Source organism: Melospiza georgiana, chromosome 3, assembly GCF_028018845.1.
Source record: "Melospiza georgiana isolate bMelGeo1 chromosome 3, bMelGeo1.pri, whole genome shotgun sequence".
NCBI classification, from domain to species: Eukaryota; Metazoa; Chordata; class Aves; order Passeriformes; family Passerellidae; genus Melospiza; species Melospiza georgiana.
In genome coordinates this window covers 101,804,393-101,828,789 of record NC_080432.1, presented here as the reverse complement: position 1 = coordinate 101,828,789, position 24,397 = coordinate 101,804,393, and the positions used below count along the sequence as shown (strand labels likewise).

At 40.1% G+C, this 24,397-nt stretch overlaps 1 protein-coding gene across 3 annotated transcripts; it reads right to left on the bottom strand.

Annotated features, from left to right (window-relative positions):
* Positions 1 to 425: 425 nt before the first annotated feature.
* BEND6 (BEN domain containing 6) lies at positions 426 to 24,254 on the bottom strand. 3 transcript variants are annotated; one of them, XM_058020331.1, is made up of 10 exons: positions 24,111 to 24,254; positions 21,930 to 22,087; positions 10,605 to 10,833; positions 10,358 to 10,503; positions 9,774 to 9,872; positions 9,237 to 9,414; positions 7,585 to 7,802; positions 6,097 to 6,289; positions 4,156 to 4,294; positions 426 to 1,554 (listed from the first exon to the last, which is right to left on the bottom strand). In XM_058020331.1, the coding sequence occupies exons 3-10, from the start codon at positions 10,798 to 10,800 to the stop codon at positions 1,287 to 1,289; spliced, it is 1,437 nt and encodes a 478-aa protein (XP_057876314.1). In that variant the 5' UTR covers positions 10,801 to 10,833; positions 21,930 to 22,087; positions 24,111 to 24,254; the 3' UTR covers positions 426 to 1,286. The 3 variants fall into 3 exon arrangements, with proteins under 3 accessions (XP_057876314.1, XP_057876315.1, XP_057876316.1); XM_058020332.1 differs by having other exon boundaries at positions 21,940 to 22,087; XM_058020333.1 differs by lacking the exon at positions 9,774 to 9,872.
* Positions 24,255 to 24,397: the final 143 nt, after the last annotated feature.

The following is a 24,397-nucleotide window of genomic DNA, read 5'->3' as shown; positions in this document are numbered from 1 at the left end:
AACAGGAAAGCTTTTTATATAGTCCCAAGTGTTCTCTCCTTCCCCTGTCAGCACACTGGAAACCTGAAATCAATCAGCAAGGAAAAAGATCATAAAACCACAGAATATGCTGAGTTGGAAAGGACCCATCAGGACCATTGAGTCCAGCTCCTGGCCCTGTGCAGGACACCCCAAGAGTCACCATGTGCTCGAGAGCATTGTCCAAACACATCCTGAGCTCTGCCAGGTTTGGTGCTGTGACCACTGCCCTGGGGGACCTTTCCACTCCTTCTCCTAAGGCTGTTATAGGGTTTGTGTGACTGCCAGCTGCTTCCTGGAAGAAGTGGTGTCAGACCCCAAGGGGAACTGCCCAGATACTGGGATTTTCCTGGTCCTAGTCCCATGAGGAATATTCTGCCTGCCCACCTTTTCTCTAAGCAAGGGAGTAGAAGCTTCTGCTGACGGGTCCTCTATTTCCCCACTGAAGGGACCAGGCACCCTTATCCTGTGGACCTGATGGTCAGGGAAGAAGAAAGGGAGTAAGAGCTGCCAAACCAGCAGAGTACCAGCAGCAGAATCCCTGTGAGAGAATGGCTTCCATAACCAAACAGGCTCTCCTGGAGGAGTCTTCCCTGAGCTACAAAGGAACATGGCTTCTTCCATTGCCTTTCCTACTTTGAGAGGTTAAAAAATAACTGGTTTTTTCCTATGGATATCTTGAGAGTTGTAGTTTGGCCTAAGAAAGTTATTTTGTTTTCCAAGTTAGTAGCAGCCCTAAACAGCTATTTAATTTCTTCCTCTCTACTCATGTGGCCCTGTGCTTTCTACTCCTGTGCTGGCCACGGTCTTCATTTCACTAGGAGGTCTTTCTATTTTCTCTCCATATCACTATATCTTTTTTGTATTAATATACAATAACTTTCTTTGATCAGTTGAGCAGTTTTCCTTCAGCTGTCAAGGTGAAAGCAAGGGGAATTATGGTTCCTCATATATATTCTTTTGGTAGTACTTTAAATAATGTTTTTTTCTAACTAAGGGGGACTCTACTTGTATTCTTCAGTACAAGTTTTAATTACTGCATAACATGCATATATCTTATAACATCTTAAATTCAAACATATTAATATGCCTTCAATTTTTTTCTAATCTATGGAATCTTCATTTGTTTGAGAAAATGTTCTCAGGCTTCTATCTCTGTCCACTGTTGGACACTACCATATATCTAGTTCAATTTAGGTATTATTTCTTTTTTATTTCATACTGCTTCTTAATCTCTGTTGAGCACATGAGCTGGAATGAAACACCTGTTATTCCTTGTCTGAATTCCTGAGATTCTGTCCACAACCCTGGCTGGGAGAGGGCGCTGGTGAGCTGCTGGCGAGTTGAGACTCCACCTTAGAAGAAGTGGGTTTGGGACACTCCTGCTGACCTTCTGGGGCGGGAGGTGGAGGAGTCAGGCAGCTGTCACTTTGCTGAAGTTGTGCATTAGCAGCTGGTGAATCATCATCCTGCTGGTCTTGTGTGCAAGGAGGAACAGCCGAAGAGAGGATGCCCTGAGGAGCAGCTGTTGAACCGCTGTTGAGACAATTTATAACTAAGTTTGAGATATGAACATTAAATGTGCAATTAGTACATTTAATTTAGTTCTTAGTTTCCAAGCTGCAGAGATTATTAGCTAGTTAAATAGTTTTCTTCACTGTCACATTGCCCTTTTCCTTGTTTCACCTCAGTTTCATGCATCTGAGATGGAAATTTGTCTGTCTCGTTGGATATGTTTCCATGTTTTTTTCTCTTGGATCATAATTCTGCTCTGGGGAAAGGTGAAGAAGGTAAGTAAGGAAGAAATAGCAGCAAGGGAGGAAATAAAAGCTGCAGCAACACCACTTTTTAGAGTTAGTAACTTGTTTGTATAAATGGTTACTAAAGGTCCTGCTCACCAGAATTTTCTCTACCCCTCTGTGCATTTCATTGCTCTAAGATAGATTGGAGGAGTAGCAGTGAGATTATGAGTACTTCTAAATTGTCTTACTTTTCTTACAGAGAATGTGTGTCATCTGAGTTAATGGAATCTCCAAGTTATCTTGGTTACTTAGATGGTGCTTAACTGCTTTGACAGTGAGGGAATGCTTAACAGATGTAAAAAAATTCATTATAAATGCATCAGTTCAAAAGACACTATTCAGACAATATCTGAATTGGTCACAATGGATGTTGGACTGGATTTTACATAAGCACTGATCAATAACAGACATGAAGGCATTTTAAAAATATTGAAAGGGCATTTTTAAAATACTGGGTTTAAGTTGGAAGGTCCATAGGCAATATTAAATAACAACCAAGAATTGTTTTAGTATAGTCATGGTCTTACTATCAAGGCTTCAGGAATACTGTGTACATTAGAAGAGTCTGGAATTAGCAAAATGTGTGGATCCACCTGATGAAGATTTAAAATATTTAAGATTTTAATACTTTCAAAGAAGACAAAGTCTGTGGTTATGTGCTGTTATTTTTCCTGTCTGTGTTAAGGACAAGGAAAAACACTGCAGTGAATCATTGCATACTGTTTATTACAAATACACAGGACCTTTAATTTACGAAGTCTTCTCATATCTAGGAGAAAAGTATTAACATAGTAAACTTTATTTTTACCAAGCTGGTGCATTTATTTATTGTTTCCAGATAGAAAAACCCCTGTGTATGTGGATTTTCCTAACAGATATTCTGCAAGTATTTCTCAAATAACATTTCACAGACCACTGGTGGTCCATGGAGTACTACCAGGGGGCTTAGAAACAAATTTTAGAAGCAAAGCACTACTACTTTTCAAACACTGGTATCATAACATAGACAAATATCTTGGGGTGCTTCTTGTTTGTTGTTATTGTTTTTGTGGGCGTTTTGTTTTGTTTGTTTTTTCTTATGAAGTGTCTTACAGTTGCAAATTCGGATTTTAAAAGCATGCAGGAGATAAGTGAATCAGGAAGAAGAAAAATGTTACCTCAGTATAGAAAGTCTAAGTAAGGACAAATCTCTTTTCCCTGACACCTTATTTCATGTCTTGTCCTGTTCCTTCCTCATTTCTTATCTGGTTTTTGAGGAGAGGCTGTGGCAGCTGAGCCTGCTCAGGCTCTAGAAGGCTCAAGCTGACCTTATCTGTGTGCACTACTGTCTGATGGGAGAGTGTAAAGCAGATGGAGGCTCAGCCCAGAGGGGCCCAGTGGCAGGACCAGAGGCAATGGGCAGAACTGGAACATCAGCAGGACCAGAGGCAATGGGCAGAACTGGAACATCAGCAGGACCAGAGGCAATGGGCAGAACTGGAAGCACAGGAAGGCTGGGGGAACATCAGCCAACACCGTGAGGGTGGTGGCTCAGGGTGCCCGGAGAGCTGGGGGAGTCTCCACCTTTGCAGATGCCCAGCCAAACTGGGCATGGCTCTGAGCATGGGCTGGGTGACCCTGCTTGCAGCAGCAGGGGCTGGACCAGCCAGCCTGCAGAGGTGCCTTCCAGCTCCAGCCTTCTGTGATATGTGCATGGTATATGTGGAAACAGTACTGTGCCAATAGCTGACTTTACCGACCGTAGCCATGAATTTGGTGATTTTGTATCACTTTCACTCACAAGGCAGAAATGCCCCTAATAGGTAAGATGTTATTTAATAATTCCTCTGACCCAATAATTTAGACTCTTTTGGCAGTAAAGGATTGCCAGCACAGCTTGGTGCAGTACTCTTATAAATACACACCAAAGAGGTGTGATTTTCCCTATATTCACTTGTGGGTTAATTTGGGGTACAACAAGTGACATGAAAATGGAATTGACTTGTCCATGGTGAGACAGAGAATAAGAAATGTAAATAAGGTCAAATCTAAAATAGACATATTCAGCAAAGCAACTCCATGTGTTTACTTCTGTTTTCTCTACCTGTAATTTAATAGTCTTGTGCTGCTTTGTCTGGCACCAATAACTATTTTTGTGCAGTAATGTTAAGCTGGACTGCTTCTATGTTATGTACTTTTTATACAAGGCTATGGAAATATTTACTGGCTTGGTAGTGCATATATCAAGTAGGTAAATATGTATCGTTACCTGAATTTTAAGACTGCTTTTAGATTTTATTACCGTGAAGTAATATGCAGAATTACACAGTGCAGGCATTTTTTTAATGTTACTTACCAAAAACTATGTTTCTGAAAAGCACCTGAGTTAAGGTCTTTGCTTAAAATTGGCTTCTTGGTGCAATTGTTCAGTTTTTGTCCCATCATTCGCCTAATTAAAGCATCATCTGTGTTTGGAAACAACTGTTTTGTGATTCCTGCAAAATAAAGAGATGATAATACAGTTTTATATATATGGACTCTCCAAATAAGGGAAACAAGAAATGTGTGACATAATTTCTTGCATCTTTTAAAGTCCCAGCCACTTCAGCTTCCACTCTAGTTACTTCACAATCTTTACAAACTCCTTCAGAGATTTTACACACCTCCTTTTTGTCTTTGTGCCTTCCCATTGCTGCCTGCTCTTGGCAGACTGAAAAGGAACCCCAGGGCCACAAGGGCTTCTTTAGTGATTGATTTGTGCTTGGTAATCATTTGTCCTTTTGTTCTGTCCTTGATCAGAATCCTTTTCCCATCCTCATCAGTCCTTATGACTCTGAATCTTTGTTTTTTTTCCCTCATTAGTTTTCATTTGCAGGTGATGTCACTTTTTCTAAAAATTTCCTTCCTGTTTTGCCTGGCTACATTTTTTGAATGCAATAACAACAGGACTCAACATGAGGAATGTGATTCTTGCTCCCTTCTTTTCCATCATCTTCCCTCCCCTTGATTTCCCTGCCCTTTAATTTCATTTTATTTTGAAGTCCCACAATTTCCATCTTCTTTAAATAATCTGATTCACTAACTCATTTTCTACAGTCCTAGAACTCCCAAGCTTCCTTCTCATTTTTCTTTTTCTCTTGTATAATGTTGACACTGTTTAAATTTCAGAGTATTCTCTTCTACCTTAACAAAGTTCTTTGATTTCTTTATAAGCTTTGTCACTGACTTCTCCACAACATGCTGAATGCCATCCTCTGATTACCTTCTCTGATTCCCTTTTCAGTTTTGCCTAGGCCCTAGTAGGATTTAGAATCATTAAGGTTGAATAAAACCATTATGATTGAGTCCAACCATTTTTCTCATCCTATTAAATATTTTTCCTTTTTCTTAAATGTCATTCTAAAACTGTCTCATCTTACTGCCTCTAAATATATTTTTACCATCCTACACACTCTTTCCTTTATCTCTCTTGACTTTGGGCTTTTTTTTTCCTAACAAGGTTCTTAAAAAAAGGGTTTTGCAACTGATAACTTTTGAAACTGATGGCTAACTTCAACAAAACTGTACTAAGGTACAGGAACTGGAGCTAAACAGAAGGGAACCAAGAGAACTGCAAAGTCCAAGGGAATGGCAATGGGGGAGGAATTATAGTACAGTAATTAAGGCTATATTGCTCTAGTATTTAGTTATAGGCGTGAATCCAATTAAAATTTGGCTTCATATGCTCACAAAATTGTTTTCTTTAAAGCTAATACTTACATCTGAAATTATTTTCTGTCCTATTCACCAAATATTTTCTGCTGTAAACCTCAGCATAAATCAAATTTTGTTTGCTTCTCTGACCACTATTTCTGTCTTCTATACAGTCTCATTTTGCCTCTAGCTCTATTTAAAATGTCAGAATTCATAACATTCACTAAACTTCAGAACACAGCAGACATAATTTAAAATTTCATCCAAGTGTGTCCTCTTTTTGCCTTCCCTTATCTGTTATCATCGTGCTCCGAGTTTGACTGTTGCAGGTTAACCCTGCAAGGGCTAAAACAATTTACAGTATCACTGTTCCTGAGCAGTCACCTGAATAAAACCCACAGAATTCACACAATAGAAATACTACTACATGGCATTTCACTGGCAGTATTTTTAACAGATGGTTTTAAAAAGCATGTAGCTGAAGAAGGAAATAGGAAGCAGCTCATCACCTGAGTGGAGCAGCTGCTAAGCATGACAGCCCCTCCCTCCAAGAAAGCCCCCTGTCAAGTCAGAGCCACAGTGAGTAAGGTTAACAAGTCATCACCTATGATTTCCTGAACTTCGTTCTGATTCATAGCTGGTTTTGCTGCTTTGTCCTTTGAAGAGGAGGACTTTGCACCTGTCAGGCTGTGTGTAGCCATGTATTCATGTGTATAAAGTGCTTGCATCAAGTCATTTATAAATTTTTGAGGTTTGCTCTTGTTACAGAGTGCAATCTGCCACTTTTCGATCTTGAACTGGAAAACAAAATTGGTCATAGGCATAATTACTGCAGTTCTCTAGAAATATTATATACTATTACCACTGAAATATCTTTTAAATTTTCTATTTCTAAACCACAATTTCAAAAGCAATCTCTACAAACAGTGTGCTTGAGATAACTGCTCAGCATTTGGGACTATACACACAGCTTGATTACTTTCCAGAAGGAAGTGTGGGGCAGACTAAGGACCCCATGCAAACCCTTCACCATCCTCATTACTCACTAGTGGAGACAGGACAAGTTCAGACACAGCAAAATCCTTCTGCTTGCTCCTCATGCAGGCTGGCTGTGGTCCAGTTCTGGCATGGTTTCTGTACTGCCTTGGTAGCATGGCACTGTGCCCAAGCAAATATTCCTGCCTGTGAGCAGACATGCCCTAAGAACTGTGACATCTGGTCCTGGGCTTTGACAGTGGCTCCTGCATGCAGCAGTGGTACAGCCAAAGAGTTTGAACTCTCCTAATAGGCAATTTTGAGCTACCTCTATGAAGTAAGGCAGGCTGCTCAGAAAATTAGGTCTTTTTATTTCTTTGAAGATGTTAAGTCAAATTTTGTGGTTTCCAATATGCAGTCAAAACACACCACAATAATTCTTAACAGACTTCTTTGGATTTTAGCACTCCATGACAACACACAGGAATGATTTCCATGTGTTAGCATGACCCAATGCATGTTTATGTAAATTGTGAATGCAGACATTAGAATTAATTCTTTTGTTTGTGCCTTCACTTTTTTCATGTACAGCCTCTGTGCCTTAGATTTCTCAATCATGTTCTGTTATAATTACAGAGAATAAAGGAACTTCCTTACTCAGTATCTCTGTATACATGTATTTCTACTTAACTGCTAGCCAGTGTCTGGAACAGGAGAAGAAGCACAGCAGCTGCCAATTACAAATTAACAGTTTGAACAGACTGCTGGTATTCATCTTAGATTATCTTGGAAATACTATTATTCCCCTTTGGCATCCAAACAATTGGGCTGGAAGTTATCCCTGGATCTTGGCATTTTCTTCATGTATCCACATTCTGCCCTTAGCTACAGATATGCAAGGTCACTGAAATTAAAGTGAATTTCAAAGTGTACAGGACACTGAATAAGAGCTAATGCTTCTCATGGAAAGAGCATTCTGCACAAAAGAAGCTCATAAGTTATGTTATCAATGCAATAATGATAGATTATTTTACAGATAATTATTTTCTATATTATGCTATAGCAGTAAACGTTATACTGTATAAAGTTTCATGCCTGAAATTGCCTTTTAGCTGACCTGTTTTTCAGTCTGTTGCTCCTCATCTTCCACATTCAGAGTGATTGGTGAGCTGGAGTTACTATGCATAGCTGCATAGGAGTCTGCTAATGGATTGTGAGATGCCTTCCAAACAGCATGGGGATGCAGACTGGACGTGGATGATGTCACTCCCCCTTTGAGCAGCGCTTCAGCCATCCCTACCAGCTCCTCAAAGTGAGTGACTGCCTGTGGCAACACTGAAATCACATGAAAAGGGAGGGGTAAAACAGTAATGGAAGCTTTCAGACTCCAATTACATAAGCAGGGATATTTAGCAATTGGATTGCTGTCACATAATGCAAAAGACTCAAAGTAGTCAGCAAAGACATTTCAATATACTTCTTTCCTCCTCTCTCAAACGCTTTCCTACCATTCTGCTGTCCCCACCCATGAAGATCTGGGCTCAGTTTCTAGAATAGATCAGTTCAGTGCAAGGCTAAGAGGAATTATTAGTTTTATGCCCATCCTGGAACAAAACAGACTATTTCTCTTTTTTCTTTGCACAATCTCAAAGTCTCTACAAGTCCATAAAGCTATTGAATATGGGCTAAGTGATGTCTTTTTTTTTTCCTCCAAAGAAGTTACACAGACTTCAGAGGCTTTTTCTTTTCTTTTTTTTTTTTTTTTAATCTCTAGGGAATATGTTTTAAATAACCTTTTTTCAAAGCAATATTTTCAAATATAATCTTTTATTGCATCCATTAAGAAGAATCAATGCAAAGCAAAAAGGATGCAAGAGATAACGTATCAGCAAGATACAGAATACTAAATTAAATAAAGGACTGTAAAAGACTAAGATAATTGCTCAAGATGCAAGGTAAATTTACTTTTATGTGAGAAAAGTTGTTAGACACAAAGAAAATGTTCACAAATAATATTTCAAAAGGTGGAGATGAATGATGCAAACCAAGATGAAATGCAATCAGGTGGGAAATGAAAATGATAAACAGTTGCAAAATCATCTGACAATAAACAGATACCACCACATTGTCTAGGGATGGTAGGGTGTAGCTGGCACAGGAGGGAGTAAATCCTCTCGAAACCTTATTCATTCACTAGTGGTTTGAAATTTTGGATTCAGTTTTGGCTGCCTTAGAGTAGGGGACAGGGACAAGCCAGAGGCACTTCAGAGATGATCGCTAAGAGATGAAGAGTTCATTTACAGAGGAACAAGATTTTTCATCTTTAATTTGGTGCATCTGAAACTAACTCAGGTTATCATTAATGAGGAATCACCAAAGTAATTAGAAATTAAGTAATTTCAGAATAAATGAAATATCAATTGATCAAGAAAGACTGCCAGTAAATAAGGGTAGTTGGACTGGTCAAATACTGAAGTATTTGAGCTTAGCCAATGGTTACACAGCATACAGAAAGGTTCTCCTGGGAACAACTGGTAGGATTTAGACACATTTTTCATTTCTAACTCTATGATTGCATGGCCTCTGTGTAAGTCAGTAAGTGCTGCTGGAATTAAATGCTGACATGTATCACAGACTGTGATGCTAATGGTAGGCCTTGATCATGTCAGGTGCTTGAGCATCCATAATTCCCATCCAAATGGCCTCTTATAAATCAAGCTTTTCCTGACCTTCAGGCTTTTCTCTTCATCAAAACACTCCCAGCTTTACCTTGAAGCATCACCAGGGACTGCCTCAGGCGGCAGTTTTCTCTCATGGTATCTGTCAGCTTCCTCTTGAGACTTTTAATTTTGGCACATAGTTCTACCTTGGAGAGTTGAAATAAAGGCTCTTCATCATCACTGCTACTTTCACTATATAGAAAGTTGCTTCTTGAATATGGTTCTCTCTGTAAAACACCCCAAACCACTGTGATATCTAGAGCAACAACAACATAAAATCAAAGCATCAAAACCAACATTAAAATATCTGGCTAAATCCAAAAATTCTCATGTATAAACAGACTCAGTGCATTTTAATAAAAACTTTTACTGAACATAGCTCTTAGTATTCTAGTTTAAATGAAAAATGAAATGTCATTTTAATATGTAACTGTTAGGTACCTTTGTCTCCGTTCTCTATTCACCAGTTTTCCAAAGCAGCATCTTTCAGAACTGTTAACTTCACTATAGCAAAAATCTTATGCCTCCCTCAAAAATACCTTTCAGACTGCTTTTGCTTGATACATTGCTGAAAATGGATGTTTACCTGTTTGTTAATTAAAGATGTTTCAAGTTGACTCAGGATGTTGGCAGGAGCAGATGCCTGCAATGATTTCTTTCTTTTTATATGTTTCATCATCTTCCCCTGTAAAAAGTGCATAATAGTGCCTTTGCATTCCTACACAGCCTTTCATAACAGTACTTCATAATATACCATAAGTTTTTATTCACTGTGCACTTGACATTCTTGGTTAGTAGTTTTAAAAAAATGTATCTGTAACTTTGTTAACTTTTATGTTTTCCTTGCCTATATTTTGTCACTGCAGATCTCAGCACAAGGTACACCTCAGAAAACCTGCTTCCTTCCCTTTTTTAAGCAGTAGTCAGATTTCTGTCTTACAGAGCATCAAAGCCTTGAATAGCACTCATCTCTTAACACAGGAAAGGACAAAATCCATTGGCCTAAGTAATTACTCTGACAGGTTATTGTGCTGAGGTACCACGTGAAGGCTGCCTGTATTCCTACCTTTACCATCCTTTGTGTGTTCTATCATGAAGAATCAATAGTTACAGTCTATTTCATTCCTTTATGGACCTAACAATATAGGGCACATAAAGACACAAACTCACCTTTTCTTTATCCAGGTCACTGTCCTCACTTTCTGAGAATATCATTTCTATCCTCTTCCTCTTGCCTTTTCCAAGGACTTGTATTTTTGTAATTTCATCTGCTCGTAATATCTTTTGCATCATTTCCACCAGCTCTTGGGGGTCATCTGAAGTGATGGAAAGGAAAAAGGCCAAAGCACAGACAATCAGGCAACTATACCTTAAAAGCAGGTTTCATATCAGACAGATGTTCTGGTACTGCACTCACCACTCATGTACACAACTTTCACCAGGTGCTTTTCTGTCTTTCTTTCTCCCACAGGCCAGTTTACTAGTACGTGCTCATTAGGTTTCAGAAGCCTTTCCAGTTCATTGTCATCACAGGGAAGGTCCTGGATCCATGAAGTCTCTCCAATTTGCAGTGAATTATCATTTACAAAATCAAACAGTGTGAATTTTTTCATTGTTAAATGGCTTTCTTGTCACACAGACACTTCCTGAAGGACAACATAGGAAAAATAGCAGTTACTGTATCACGCCACAGGGATGTTTCAAGAACCCTTTGAAAAGCCCCTAACAACCCTCCTTTTGCTGGATATTGGTAATTACCTTGTAGGAAAATACCCTAAGGAAGTGAAAACTAGCCAAGCAGTGAGTTGTATCCCACCTGAAAGATGGGAGATGGTCTGTTTAACACCTCTATGTCAGACATTTTCCTCCAAAACTGTGCAGAGAAAACAGCTTTCGCTCACAGAGTCCTGGCTCCCATACTACTTCTATGTTCAATCTGGCTGGGATCTCTGCTGTTACAAGATTTGTCTCAAAAAACTTTTAGTTCAGCTTCTGACTAAAAGATACAAGTGTGATAGAGCCTTTCCCTAGAATGCTATTCATGCTATTAAGTGGAATGTATGGGTATCATTTCATGGTCAGGAAGACAATTGCAGCCACAGAAAACCAACCCAGGACTACCCAGGAAAACTGAGTGGGTGAGGTACGACACAGCCTGGCAGTGGAAAGTTTGATGCACAAAAGAAGTGACAGGCTAAGGACTGGAAGAGAGCTGGGCTGCTTCATGAGGAAAAACAGCAACAAGGAAAACCCAACCCCAAATATACAGTTAAATCATTTGCCTCATAAAACAGTGCTTTTAAAGCAATGTGCTGTTTTGAGTCTTTTAAAGCACTGGATTTCTCTACCAGAAGAATGGAACAAGTTGTACTTTGAGCTTTATTTTCCCAATTAGGATGATAGCTTTTCATGAAAGTATAAATTCTACTGGAAATGTAACCACTTCTTTTAAGTGCTGCCATTATACTCAGAGAAGATATTTTCTACTTTAAAATTATTAAATCAATACATAGAAAATCTGATTTTCAAACCTGAATCTTCTTTCCAGCAAACATATGGTCAATTCATAAAGGTGAAATACTTTCACAGAGCTGAAAACTCATGAATTCCTAGATGTGACAATGTGATTTGCAATTGACTTGGCCTCAATCAGTCAGAAGCAAATTCAGTGCCTCATGAAGAGGCTGTCAAAAAGGGAACTCGGAGCTAGAGAATATCTGGCTGCACTGCTCTATGCAGTAATGTCAATTCATTTGCAGAAGCCCAGTTTGCCACTATTCCACACGTCGGTTCTATGCCTCAACAGAGCTGGCTTTCCATACAGGGGTGAACTTGTTAATTTGCAAAAGACAGCTGCAGTCTGATCAACATGTTTACTGACACAATGGGGCAAGCAGTATAGATAAGAAATCATCATTAAAAGGAGTATTAAACCAAATTTCTATGCAGAATATGTTTAATGTGATACTAGTAGGATTGTTAAGTATTGCCTCACTGGAGAAAGGAGACTGTGTTTGCAAGAACTGACATTATTTTTCTTTAAAGATCAGAAAGCATCCATCCCATGCAAATTCTGGAAGAGGAAGCAGCCTGAATATCTCAGCCCAGCATGACTAATTAGAGACCTCATTCTGCCACTGATCCCTGCTGGATGGATCCTCATAACACAGTCAGGGATCATTCAGATGAATAAACATATAGACAAAACAGAATCCAAAGGAACAAAAGTTCCAGCTCTGACCTCACTATGGACAGGTAAGGTCCAAACTGGAACTGTGTGTTTGTCTGAACAACAAAATACCAGATTTGAAACAGGTGGAGTATGCAATCAGTTGGGCATCAGTATTCTTCCTCCTTTTTCAAAATGGTTTTGAATTTATACTTCACTCAGCTTAACATTTTTCATCTGGCTCAAAGATGTTACTTTTGCCTCTGACCAACCCAGCACAGCAATCTACACCACCCAGTTCTTTGATTCTCAAATGAAGTACTTTGATATTTCCCCCTTTGGCCTTGGCAGTTGTGAGCTATTCTTTACCCTCCTAAAAGCCCACAAAAGAGCCACAGAATTGCAGCAGAGTTAGAGCTGCCAGTGTGCTAAGTCTAACAACTGATTGATTGGCTTCTATATTTTTTTAATGTTTCCCTGCAGTCCTCTAACAGTTTGTCTTTTGTCTCTCATTTTGTATTAAGACAAATATTCTCTGAGCCATGGGACATTCTTGTGGTCTGAAGTTGCAGATGGTTAGTAAGCCAGCCCAGGGTTTCCAGAGGTACATGGACACACAGGCTCTTCACAGCATGCAGGGCAAGTGGTGATTCCCCACAGCACCGGAGCTGTGCCAATGCCTTGCACATCAGTACCAAATCCAACAGCTTTTGGGAGGTATCACACCTGCCTACATTTTAAATAGCTTAAGAAAGCCAATGCAAATGTGGATTTCTGGATGTTCAGAGTCCATGAGAGCAGCCTGGTGCCACTGGTAGATACTGTGAAGCACGTGGACAACAAAATATCTCACAGTCTTTACACCAGGCAAACACCTGGATCCATGAAAATACATCCGGCCTCTTTACGCTAAGGACAAATTTTACCATGGCAGGCCATGGAGCTCAGCAATTTATCTACATTATATATAAAATTATTCTGAGCTGACAAGATTGCTGCCTGTGGTCAGAGTGTGTTCTAACAGCTAACCAATTTCACTAAGGGCCTTTACAGCTGCCATATTCTCTCAGCATGCTGAGAGAAGGGATATCCTGTTGTTTAAAAAGGGACCAAGGCAGGAAAGCAGTTGAGGGGCAGCAACAGCAACTGGCCAGGCCTCCTTTTCTCTGCTGCAGCTCTACTGAACCTAAGCCCAACTGCTTGTGTTATGGGCAAAATGATGAAATCATTACGTAGCCAAATGTGAATCATTACATTGGAACAGAGGGTAGTAGTTGGTTGCAAGTATTTTTATGTTATGGAGCAATGGCTTCAGCTCCTGCAGTAGACATTAATCAAACTTTGTCTTTTCACAGAATTTATTGTGACAATCCATGGGCCCTGGGGATAACACCGAACTGTCTGCTGGCATCATCTCTAGCAGTGATTAAAGGGAATGGAAAGGTGGAACAAAATGTCACTAATAAGGGAGAGGAATAGTGAAACACTTCACTTTCTGGAAAAGAAGTCCTACAGTGTTTTCTCACTCTGACCTTCCACAGGAGCCAATGTGAACCTTGCTGGAGATGCTTCCCTCTAAAATCTTATTTGCCAAAACAAATTAAAGGCAAATTATAATGTATCATCAGAAAACAAACAAAATAAGTTGGGAACTGGGATTAACGTTACCAAACTTTTACTGCCTTAAAAGGGAGAGGTTGTCTAGCCACATTTGGCTCAGTCACTGCAGAAAGGGAGGTGATTCATCTCACCCTGTGACACGTGTACTGTCTGGGAGAGCCTATTTGTCTCCACCCACTACTCAGTGACTATAAAGTTGGTGTGTCTCCTTATAGAAGCTGGACTGGTCCAAGCCATCTTGAATTACCTTTTTATGTTTATGAACAGATTTTGAGTAGTAGGATAGATTCCAGTACACCAGCAGAAATTATAGAGAGCTGAAAGGACAGCATAAGAAATCTGTTAAAGTGTATCTGGTTCTCTGTTTTAAATCTTTCTAACATAGTTCTGCAAGTCATCAAGTAAGATTTCTGACACTGAATGCTTTGTTCAGTGGTTCATTTGGAGGAAACATTATCATTCACAGGCATTACCCTGTGTGCAGCTACTAACCACAGACATTATATGACCTTTGAAAGCCACTTATGCTTTACAAGTTATTTAATTTTGCTACATGCTCCACTTGAAAACACTGCTGATTTGAGTAATACTGAAATCCAAATTTACAATTTTTTACTATTCTAGGTCATTTGTAGAAGGGAAAAAAGAAAAAGGAAGGAGCCATATAATTTTAAAGTTCTGCAGAGGAAATATTAATTGGACTCTTAATTTTTACAAACATGTTAACACCTCACACACAGCACAAATGCTATCAATTTGTAATTGTGATATTGTTACTAAGCAACACAAAAAGCCAAAAAAAAAAAAAAAAACCAAACCAAAAACTGCACAAGAAACCCCAAAGCCACCAAAAATCCACAAAGGTCACTTAACGACATATCTCACCCTTTGTCTGACATAGTCTGTTCTGTTCAGCCAGACAACTGGCAGATGGCATGCTGAGATCATTATTTCTCTTTTCTTTCAGTAAAAACAGTGCAAAGTGTTACAAGTTTACCACATGAGATTGTGTACCCACTTGATGAGTCTGATTCTGTTGGCTTAAAACAGGGCTTTGACACTGGTTTCAGCAAATTGAGGAACCATGTACCACAGATCCATAATCATGGTAAATGCTCAGGCTTGCTACAGAGTTGCCTTAAGTTAGTGAAGAACTGATGAGACTGGTTGAGAAAAACATAAGATGTGCCCCTGCCTTTCTTATACCTGGCTCGAGCAAGGTGTAAGGATTGAATGATGCCTGGGTGAAGTGGAAGCCTCAGAGAAGCCCCAGAGAAAACCTGCACCTCTCTACCAGCCACTCTGCAGAAGCAGCCTGGTTATAAATGTGGTCCTGTAAGGAGACAAAGATGTACTCAAAGACTTTCTAGTGAAGGTCACACAGCCTTTACTGCCACCCCAGCAGGTGGAGGAGGACCAAAGTGTTTATTGTACCTTTTGTGTCAACTATAAATTCTGGCTGAAAATAACCAAGACACTCATTAAGCCCTATTTGCATATTAACTTTTACATCCTGAGAATGAAAATGAAGATAAATGACAATACATCTTACATGTATGATCATAATGCCCAAAACCCCACCTATGGCATAAAGGATGGGGAGGATTGAGGCAAATAAAGAAAAAAAGTGGGGGAAGTGCCTTTCCTTGGAATTGGCTGATGGACTGACCTCCCCTGAAGGGATGCCTCTAGGTGAGCTGTGCTTTCAGTGCATTGTAAAGACCTGGGAATATTTTTATATTTCTATCTATATATCAGTAATAGAGCTCTGTTACTATCAGCTGCTGTAGTGATACACTGTATTTAGTGCATTCCTATCACCAGCAAACCCGGTGTTTGAACCAGCTTTCCTATTATTTCAGGAAACTGTAATTTTTGTGAATCTGGACTGTGAAAGTTTTTATTGAACTCAGATCTATAGTACTGAACTGATAAACTGCACTATTTGCAAGTCTGTGATCATACAATTTCTCACTGAACTCAACCAGGCTGGTAATGCTGAATCAGTTCTAATCAGAAGCTAAGCCCAGCTGCACCCAACCCACCTGATTCCTGAGGCCCAGGTGGAATGCAAAGGGATTTATTTTAGGCCAAATATCTGTAGCCTTAACGCAATACATAATAAATGCATAGTAAAGCTAACATTTTATTATGTACTAGCATTTTTGTATTACTTACCCTCTGAGTTCAGCCTCCAATAATCCCAGTTTTCCTTCAGAGAAAAGCCAAACCAAACTGAACTGGTCTTAAAATAAATCTACCTCATAAAAACCTATTTATTTCCAATTTAGCATGACAAGTGGTAGTGACACATTTGGGTTGTGTTATTTAGACTGTCACATTTTACATTGTTGCCAGAATATTAAATACAATGTTGATTAAAAACTTGGGCGGCAGTGAAGTCTCAAATTTCCAAATAGCAAGTGTATGATGGAAAACATGACCATATGTAAGTAAGTTATATGCCCTGTTGTAGGTTCTAATCTTTTTTACCTGAAACCATTTAGTAATGAATTCAGTGGAATTAGGTGCTGTCAGAATACAAAAGTGTGCTACTGCTCAAAAGATTTACAGTGTAATATCTTAGTCATTTCTGGGAAAAGATGATTCAAAAGCACAAATCTGCTGCTCTCAGCTGAGAAATATAGAGTACAGATTTTCCAGAATCATCAGTATCACTGTGTTCCAAATTCGGCTGGGAATCTGGGGGAGCATCTATCAGAACACTACTGCAACTCTAAATGCACAGAAATGATCCCACTTGTCTTCCACAGGAAGGATACAACTCTATGATTTTATTCCTGATATTCAAGAGGTCACTTTCTCACTGCAGATCCCTATCCTGGTGTGGCTCCCTGTGAAATACTTTTCTGAGAAGTGATGCTATTCATGGTAAGGCAGCAGCTCTGGCCTTATTTACCCAGGTGGCCTCCTTGACTTTAAAGCTCAGCAGCATTTAAATACACAGGATTACACAGAGAACTGGGTGCAAACCTTGTAACCACATTCTAAAATCTGCTGAGTGACCCAAGGAATTCATGAAACCATTCTTATTTCTCACAATAGTGCCCTCCTCCCACATTTTAGCAACCTAGGAGTTCTACAAAATAATGTTAATACCTCAATATGCCAAAGTCCTTTGTAGGACTGTGGCTTAAATCAAAAGCTTGAAGAAATCTATTGGAAAAGCTCTAATTTTTGCATCAATCTCTTAATTTTATTTGTTAAATTGAGTGATAGGAAAGGCTGAATAATGAATTTTTAAGCAGGTATATTTAGATGTCTGGAAGTATTAAATTTTTGTTCTAAGCAATCATTTATTCAGCTATCAGTGAAACATGGCATTAATTTCAATGATTTCAAGAAAAGCTAAAAACATTACTGGGTTTTCAGTACAGGATTCAGTTCTAGATTAAGATGCTTACATTTAGGTGTCACTGGTGCACCAGTGTCTTAAGTTATTGCTGTAATCACTGGAGATGCAGGGGGCAATTTGGCTTTCCAAGCAGGTGTCTAGCACCACTGGTATTGGCTTGGCCTTCAGCTGCTATTCCAGAAGTACAAATCTCCCACAGGTTTTTTATCACAACTGTCATCCTTTCAGGGATGTCTCAGCCCTGAGCAGCTCCAACAGGCATAAGTGTGAAGCCCCTACTGCAGACAGTTAAAGCTTCCTGGAGAGCAATTCAGCTTTTTTCAACTGCTGTAGGGTTGAAAAAATTGAATGTAGGGTTCAATTCAGTGGCCTAAAAACAAATGCATGGTGCAATCTTAGATATCATAAGTTATTATGCCAGGCCTCCAGCTGCCTCTTCTGATGGGAACAGACTTCCCACAGGGCTTGGACCCTCTTCTGGGCTTACAGTGGTGGTTACTAACTCCAGGCACCTCAAATGGCACTAAACACAAATTCAGGGAAATGCATTGTTCTCCGAGCCTCAAAGATTTACCTGAGTTTAAATAGGAGCCTACATATCTCATATGCCTATAAACCATGTAGATTTATTTATCTGTATTTTAATCCCACACTCAGTGAACGATTCACATTAAAGTAGCAAGATGCCAAGTAAGATGCAGGAAGCTATCTTAATTCTACATGACAGATTAATATCTTTATTTAATAGCTATTTCACAGCTGACAGATGGAGAACTAATACTCATTTCAATTTGCTTGTTTGCAAATGCCATGCACAACAAAATGTATTAATATACAGACCAAGAAATAAATCTCTATTTATTGAACAGGATGAAATACCTATGCTACAGGAGTTTGAATAATCCCAAGAAAGCTCTTTCTATGCAGGTTAATATATCCAAACACTTAGAAGCAATAAGTAGCCTGGAAGAAGGAGCAGTCAACATGGCTCTGTAAAGTCAAACACTTGGCCATGCTCATCATGACCTGGCTTGGGTAATCCAATGAAACCTATTTTAACAGCTCCCAAATTATAAACATTAAAGCACAGTGATGCATGACTTATCTTGTCTAAAGATGTTTATGGGATCATTAGAGAAAGTTAGATCACATGCAAATCTCTGCTGAGGTGCAATAATTGTGCATTTGCTCCATGCAAGAGCCCAAGGAGTCAAACGTTTTCTAAAAGGCTGAAAAAATATTAGACATACTTTCAAATTGGACTTATTCAAGCAAACCCTTGGATAAGCTGATATAAGAGGTTATAATAGGATGCACCTTACTCTCTCTATAAGGTAGTAGAAACTATATCTTTCATTCTACCCCACAGTGTTACTGTTGGTGACATTCTCCCTTCAACGCTTAAAAGCAAAAAGTGAAACAGCAGCTAGAAAATTTCAGGCTCAATTTTTGGCCAGTATTTAATAACCTAGAGCATCTTTACTATCTCTACTTCGATGTCTTTGCTGGCTGTCATAGGTGAGTGATCATAGGAGAGAAGTCATGCCTGATTACTACTCAAAGTGCTTGCTCTTTTACTCCAAATCTCTTCCCCAGATGCTCTGGTTTTGCAGCATTTTGGTAGGTGGGAGGAGGAAAAAAAAAAATCTGCATTACTATTAAAGGTCATGAGCTAGAAAAAGAGACATATATATTGTCCTCTTACTCCAGGGAATGTTACTTAAACTAAGAGTAATTCTGCACATGCTTCAGAGAATCGACAGCAACATATCTTCCCTGCAAGGGTAAAAACCTCTAAATTTTCTAGAGCTATTTTTTCCCTTCCTGTAAAATTAAATGTCTTTTTACTGTATGTAGTTCAACCTAACTTTATGAAGTAATATACAAGTGTACTGACCAGTGTTGTATATCAGTCTGAAACAATCCTTAAACAACTTTCAATTATATAGTTAAAATACTAATGAAGTGCAATTCCCTCTGGGATGTAAGGCCACATACAGATTGACAACTGCTACTCTAAACACTGCCAAAAATGAATACAGAGCAAATTTCAACCAAGGACAAAGGGGCACACTGCTGCTGTAATAATAAAAAAAATGCCATAGGAGCTTCAGCAGTACATTTCCATCCAGGCTCAAGAACAGCCTCTCTGTCTACAAAGTCAATTTATGCCTACAGGATTCCTGCTAGCATTTTTCCAGCAACACTATAAGCCATGAGTGTACAACTGTATGGCTCATTCTCCATGTGATTTACATTCAGCCTAATAAACAGAGGGAGTTCAAATATGCAAGTTTGAGCTGACAAACCCACAAATAAGGACAATTACCTCGACCTACACAAGCTGACAAGAATGTGGTTTTACATGGCCACCTAGGACACCTGCAGATGGCAAAATGTTCCAGCCACAGAGGAGTTTAGTCTGCAGCATTGGAATTACAGAGTTTGGTCTTGGGTAAATCATACAACATTTAAATTTATAGTTCACCTTTTCTTTTCAATGACTCTGAAATAACAATACACATTTACCTAATTTCAAAGATTTTGTGAGAATTAACTAATGTTAACATGCCTTTTAACCACACCAAGAACTGTATGGAGTAAACAACTTAGCAAGTTTTGCAGAACGAAGATTTGTAATAACCCTGCTGAATTTAGAACATATCATTTCACATAACAAATTTCTTTTAAATAAGTTGCCTATATCAAGCCAGCAAATGTCATTCTTTCAACTAAGAAAGTGTTTTATAAGGTTTATTCATCTACCAGAAACTCTCACAACATTTTGTATGGTATATTTAAGCTGCTAATGTAGCACTGATGGCATTATGTAATCTGTGAGCAGGATATTGAGGGGGAAAGTAAACTATTTCATTGAAAGAAGTTGATAACACTCAGATACTATGTCTCCTGTATTTTATTTGCTTGCTTCTTTGGTTTTGACCATGTTTACTTTGGTTCTTGTCTGATGAGGAAAACCCCAAATATTTTGTTAGAAAGTATTAGATGATTAGAGAACTGTTCTTACCAGTTAAGTAATAATTTAGACAGAATAATTCACTCAATTATAACTAATCAATACAAACACAGCCCTTAAAGCACACCTACATACCAGTGAAAAGAGATGATCTTACCCTTTCACTCACTCAGCTACTCTTCTGAAATAATTTCATGCATTGTCTCATATTCTTATGTCCACATCACCAGATCCAGCAAGTGACCTTTTCTCCCCCAGCTCACTGGCACAGGGAGCTTTACAGCTGTAAAATGAGGTCGACAAGGCTTCAAGTCTGCAGGAGCAGGGGTGCCTTCACAGAGCTGTGGAGTGCCCTTGAATTCCATGGCTCACACTGGGGGAGGCCAGCAGACCTCTGAAGATATGGTTTCTCCACTCAAAATGCCATCACATGTAGGGGGATAGAGTATGGATAAATGAAGGTGGTATAGAATGTAATCCTTCCCCCTAAAGAGTTGCAGCTGAGCCAATTATTAAGGATTAGGAGCAGGCCTGATGTTAACAGGCCACACCTGTAGCCAATAAGAAGAGTGGCTTGGTTAGTTGAGGGGAACTGGAGTCACTTGGCTGCTGTGAGGACAAGGAAGAGTCAGTGCCTGGAGGAGCTGCCTACACAAAACATCAAGGAGGTGTGAAACTCCAGCAATATGGAACCCTTGCAACGTGCTGACAATAGAACTCTTGCACTATAATGACAATAATCACGTTTTCTTTTTGCAATCTTTTTTGTCTGTCAGCCTAACCTATGGCACTCAGCTAGAATTTTTTGTTTCTTTTAAAAGGTGTGGCTGAACATCATCTAAATTATCAAGGAATATGCATTGGCCCAGAGACTGTACTGCAATTCTGCAAGCAGGACAAGAGTAAGGGAAAAAAGGATCTTCTTCAGCCTTGCTGGGCAAGACTACTAAGTCAGAACAGGTTATCATGAGAGACCAGCTGAAAGAATATATGAGGTCAACACTGCCTTTTCTCCCTGCAGGAGGGCTGCTACTGCTGCTACAGCACGTTCCCTGTTCAACTCTTACCTTAAACTGCAGAAGTTCAACACAATTTCCATGTTGTTTCCCTGCCTCACCAACTTGGGAAAATAGGTGAACTGCATTCAAGAGTAACTGTAACCACAGAAACATCCTCCTATGCTTTTCCACTTCCAAATATTTGCTGGTCACCTCTTCCCTGTGGGTTCTCTGAAGCAGAACTTCCCTTTTTGATCCCTCTGACCAAATAATTATCACCACCTCCTCCCTCAGCATTGCTCAAGTGAAAGGCTACTTCCCACACTTCCCAAAAGCTTCATCAATGCCAATGACTTTGTCACTGCTCTGTTTGCCTGTGGCTCCCATCAGAACAAGCATCTGCAGACCCTACATCCCATCTGCTCACAACTCTACAAAAGTGCACTCACATTATGTGTACTCTAAAATGGCAGCAGGGCCCCTAGCTTATTGCAGAATCAATAACTGCCTTCTTGGATTATCAAATACTTAATTCCACTTCTCAACAGCTTCCCCTCCCATTCCACTCCCCTTGATCACAGTTAGTCTCAAGGCTTTGTTACCTTCTTTTACTTCTTCTCTGCAATGGCTTCACCTCCAGGATTTCCCCTCTGAGGTCAAATCTCAGATGAGAGGTTTAGTTTTAACCTTCTCTCTTCATTTCTTTTGTCTTCTCTGTTTATCATCCTTAAGATTTAGGAAAAGTCCCCTAAAAAACATTCTGTAAAGAATCTTAGATTAAAAGTGTGATACATATAAAACTTATCTTAAATTCTCTTTATTACTATTTGGGGGGAAAAAAAATCTACCCACAAATATTTTGCTTATTTTTATTGTGCAGTAACTTCAGCACTTTAAATTATTCACCATGGAAGTAATATTTTAACCATTGTACCATACCCTGCAGTATTTAACAAATACAGAATATGAATATAATGAAGGCCAGAGCAGCAATTTGGTGTACATGTGAGATAGTTGACTCAAAAGCCTGGAGCAGCAGCTCTCTGAAAAATCACGCATGTCAGCATTTCTTGGACTAAACTGTACTCTCTTTCACACTTGAAAAAAAATTAAGCAGCTGTCATGAAATTTATTATATCCTTTTGGAAAAATATTATCCTCAAGACACCAGTGAGCTCTAACTCTTAGAAGGGAAAAGCTATAAACCTTAAACTAAAAAGCTTTCACTAGAGATTTGTCTGTCAGATGATTTCTACACGCTGTTACCTGAGAACAATGTGAAAAATGTGAAAAGAACTGCTCCCCCTCAGTTCTCCGTGATTTACTGTGCAGTCACTGCTGTGCTACTTTTGCTCTATCATCCCACTCTGAAACAATAAATCAGTGCAGAGCTAAAGGTGCCAAAAAGTTTCCTGCTCCTGCAATATCCTGCAGCGTGGCACTGCAGTACGATGCCAGGAGGATCACACCAATTTCCTTCCTGTTTCACTGAGGTAACGTGGACTGTTTGAATAATCTCCAGGTAATCTGCATTAAAACCATTCTACTGCAGTGTACTGCGGTATTAGGAAAGATTTCAATATTGCACCACGTGATGCAACACAACCTTACAGCGTTTGGCATCTTCCAGGCAGTCAGGGAAAGCTTTGAATCCATGGCTGCAATGTAGCAACTTTCCATTTTACAAAGTAACAGGACAGACTATTCTGGCTCACTCGTGGTGTATAGAATGAAATGATATGAAATACCTGGAATAAATTATTATAGACCTAAAACCCAATTTTTTTTCTTTTTTTACTTAAACCCCCCCTCCCCCGCTATCTTTGGATGATAACAGATTTCCTTCGCCTTAAGGGTACAGTAAACCATTACAATGTTATTAACCTTAAGGGTACAGTAAAGCGTTACAATGTTATTAGCCCACTGATAAATTAATTTTACTAATCTAGAGATTATTTTTCCAGTTCTTATTTAAGCTACCGCAGATACATTTCCCTCTCTGTCTTTCCAGCTTGCATATTTTTTAGTTTAACCAAAATTTACACGTATGCTTTTCTGCAGCTTCATGTCAGTCATATAGAGCAGTAACATTTCAATGTTTCTCCAATATTTACGCAGAGATTTTAATTATTTCTATGAAGTTTTGGAAATGCTCTACAGATTCATGTGCTCACATCAAAGACGCATGAAAAGCACATGAGTTTTGCTTTGAATGAGCTTTTCCCCTCAGTAACACGAGTAAATGCAAAATGGTACCTGGCTATATTTTCAGCTAGTGATTTTTTTTCTTTCTGCGTGTCTGTGAGAGAGTTTAGAACTGCATTTCGAACCAGCCTCTGAAAGTCTGGACTATCACAAGAACAACTACAGAGGCAGAAAGAGCGGCACAGGTGAGCTCTCGTTACCACCTGCGTTAGCGACCTGCACATGGCAGGATTTGGATGCTGCAGCACCAGCTGCGGCCCGGCGGCGAGGGAAGGGCACGGGCTGACATTGCCCGCAGCGCCTTGCAGTTTCCCTGCAGGTGCTGCTGTGCGCAGGGCACCCTGCCCCGTCCCGCCCGCAGCCGCCATGGGGGACACGGGGCACCTGCTCAGGGTTCTGGTCACCTTGTCAGGATGGGTCTCGTTATCATTTCCCAATCCCTTGCCCCGCCACGAAATCGGCCTCGACTGACGCTTCGGGTACAGGGTACCCCACGGAGCTGCGCGGGTCCCCGCCGCCGCCGACACCCCGCGCCCCTCGGTCGCAGCCCCTCTTTTCCCCCGGGGGTCCCCCGGTACCTCGCAGCAGCCATTTTCCGACTCTCTCGGCAGCTCCAGAGGCGATGTCACCGGCCGAGCCTCCCCGGCGGCGGGATGCACCGCTCCGCGCTCCTTCCTCCCTCCCGACGCCGGCGGCACCTTCTTCTTCTTCCTTCTCCTCCTCTACCTCCTCCTCCTCCCGCCGCTGCCGCCCCGCCCCGCCGTGCCCGCGCCCGCTGCCATGCGGCGCCGGCCCCGCCCCGCCCGCCGCTGCCCGGGGCGCTCCGGCTCTGCCCGCCGCGCTCCCCGCTCCCGGCAGCCGGGCG

Excerpts from the sequence above, each read along its gene's own strand:
- BEND6 (XM_058020331.1), bottom strand. The coding sequence starts at position 10,800 with ATGAAAAAATTCACACTGTTTGATTTTGTAAATGATAATTCACTGCAA. Across the intron at positions 9,873-10,357 it reads GTGACCTGGATAAAGAAAAG|GGGAAGATGATGAAACATAT; the intron begins GTGAGTTTGTGT and ends CACTTTTTACAG. Across the intron at positions 9,415-9,773 it reads CATCTTTAATTAACAAACAG|AGAGAACCATATTCAAGAAG; the intron begins GTAAACATCCAT and ends GGTGTTTTACAG.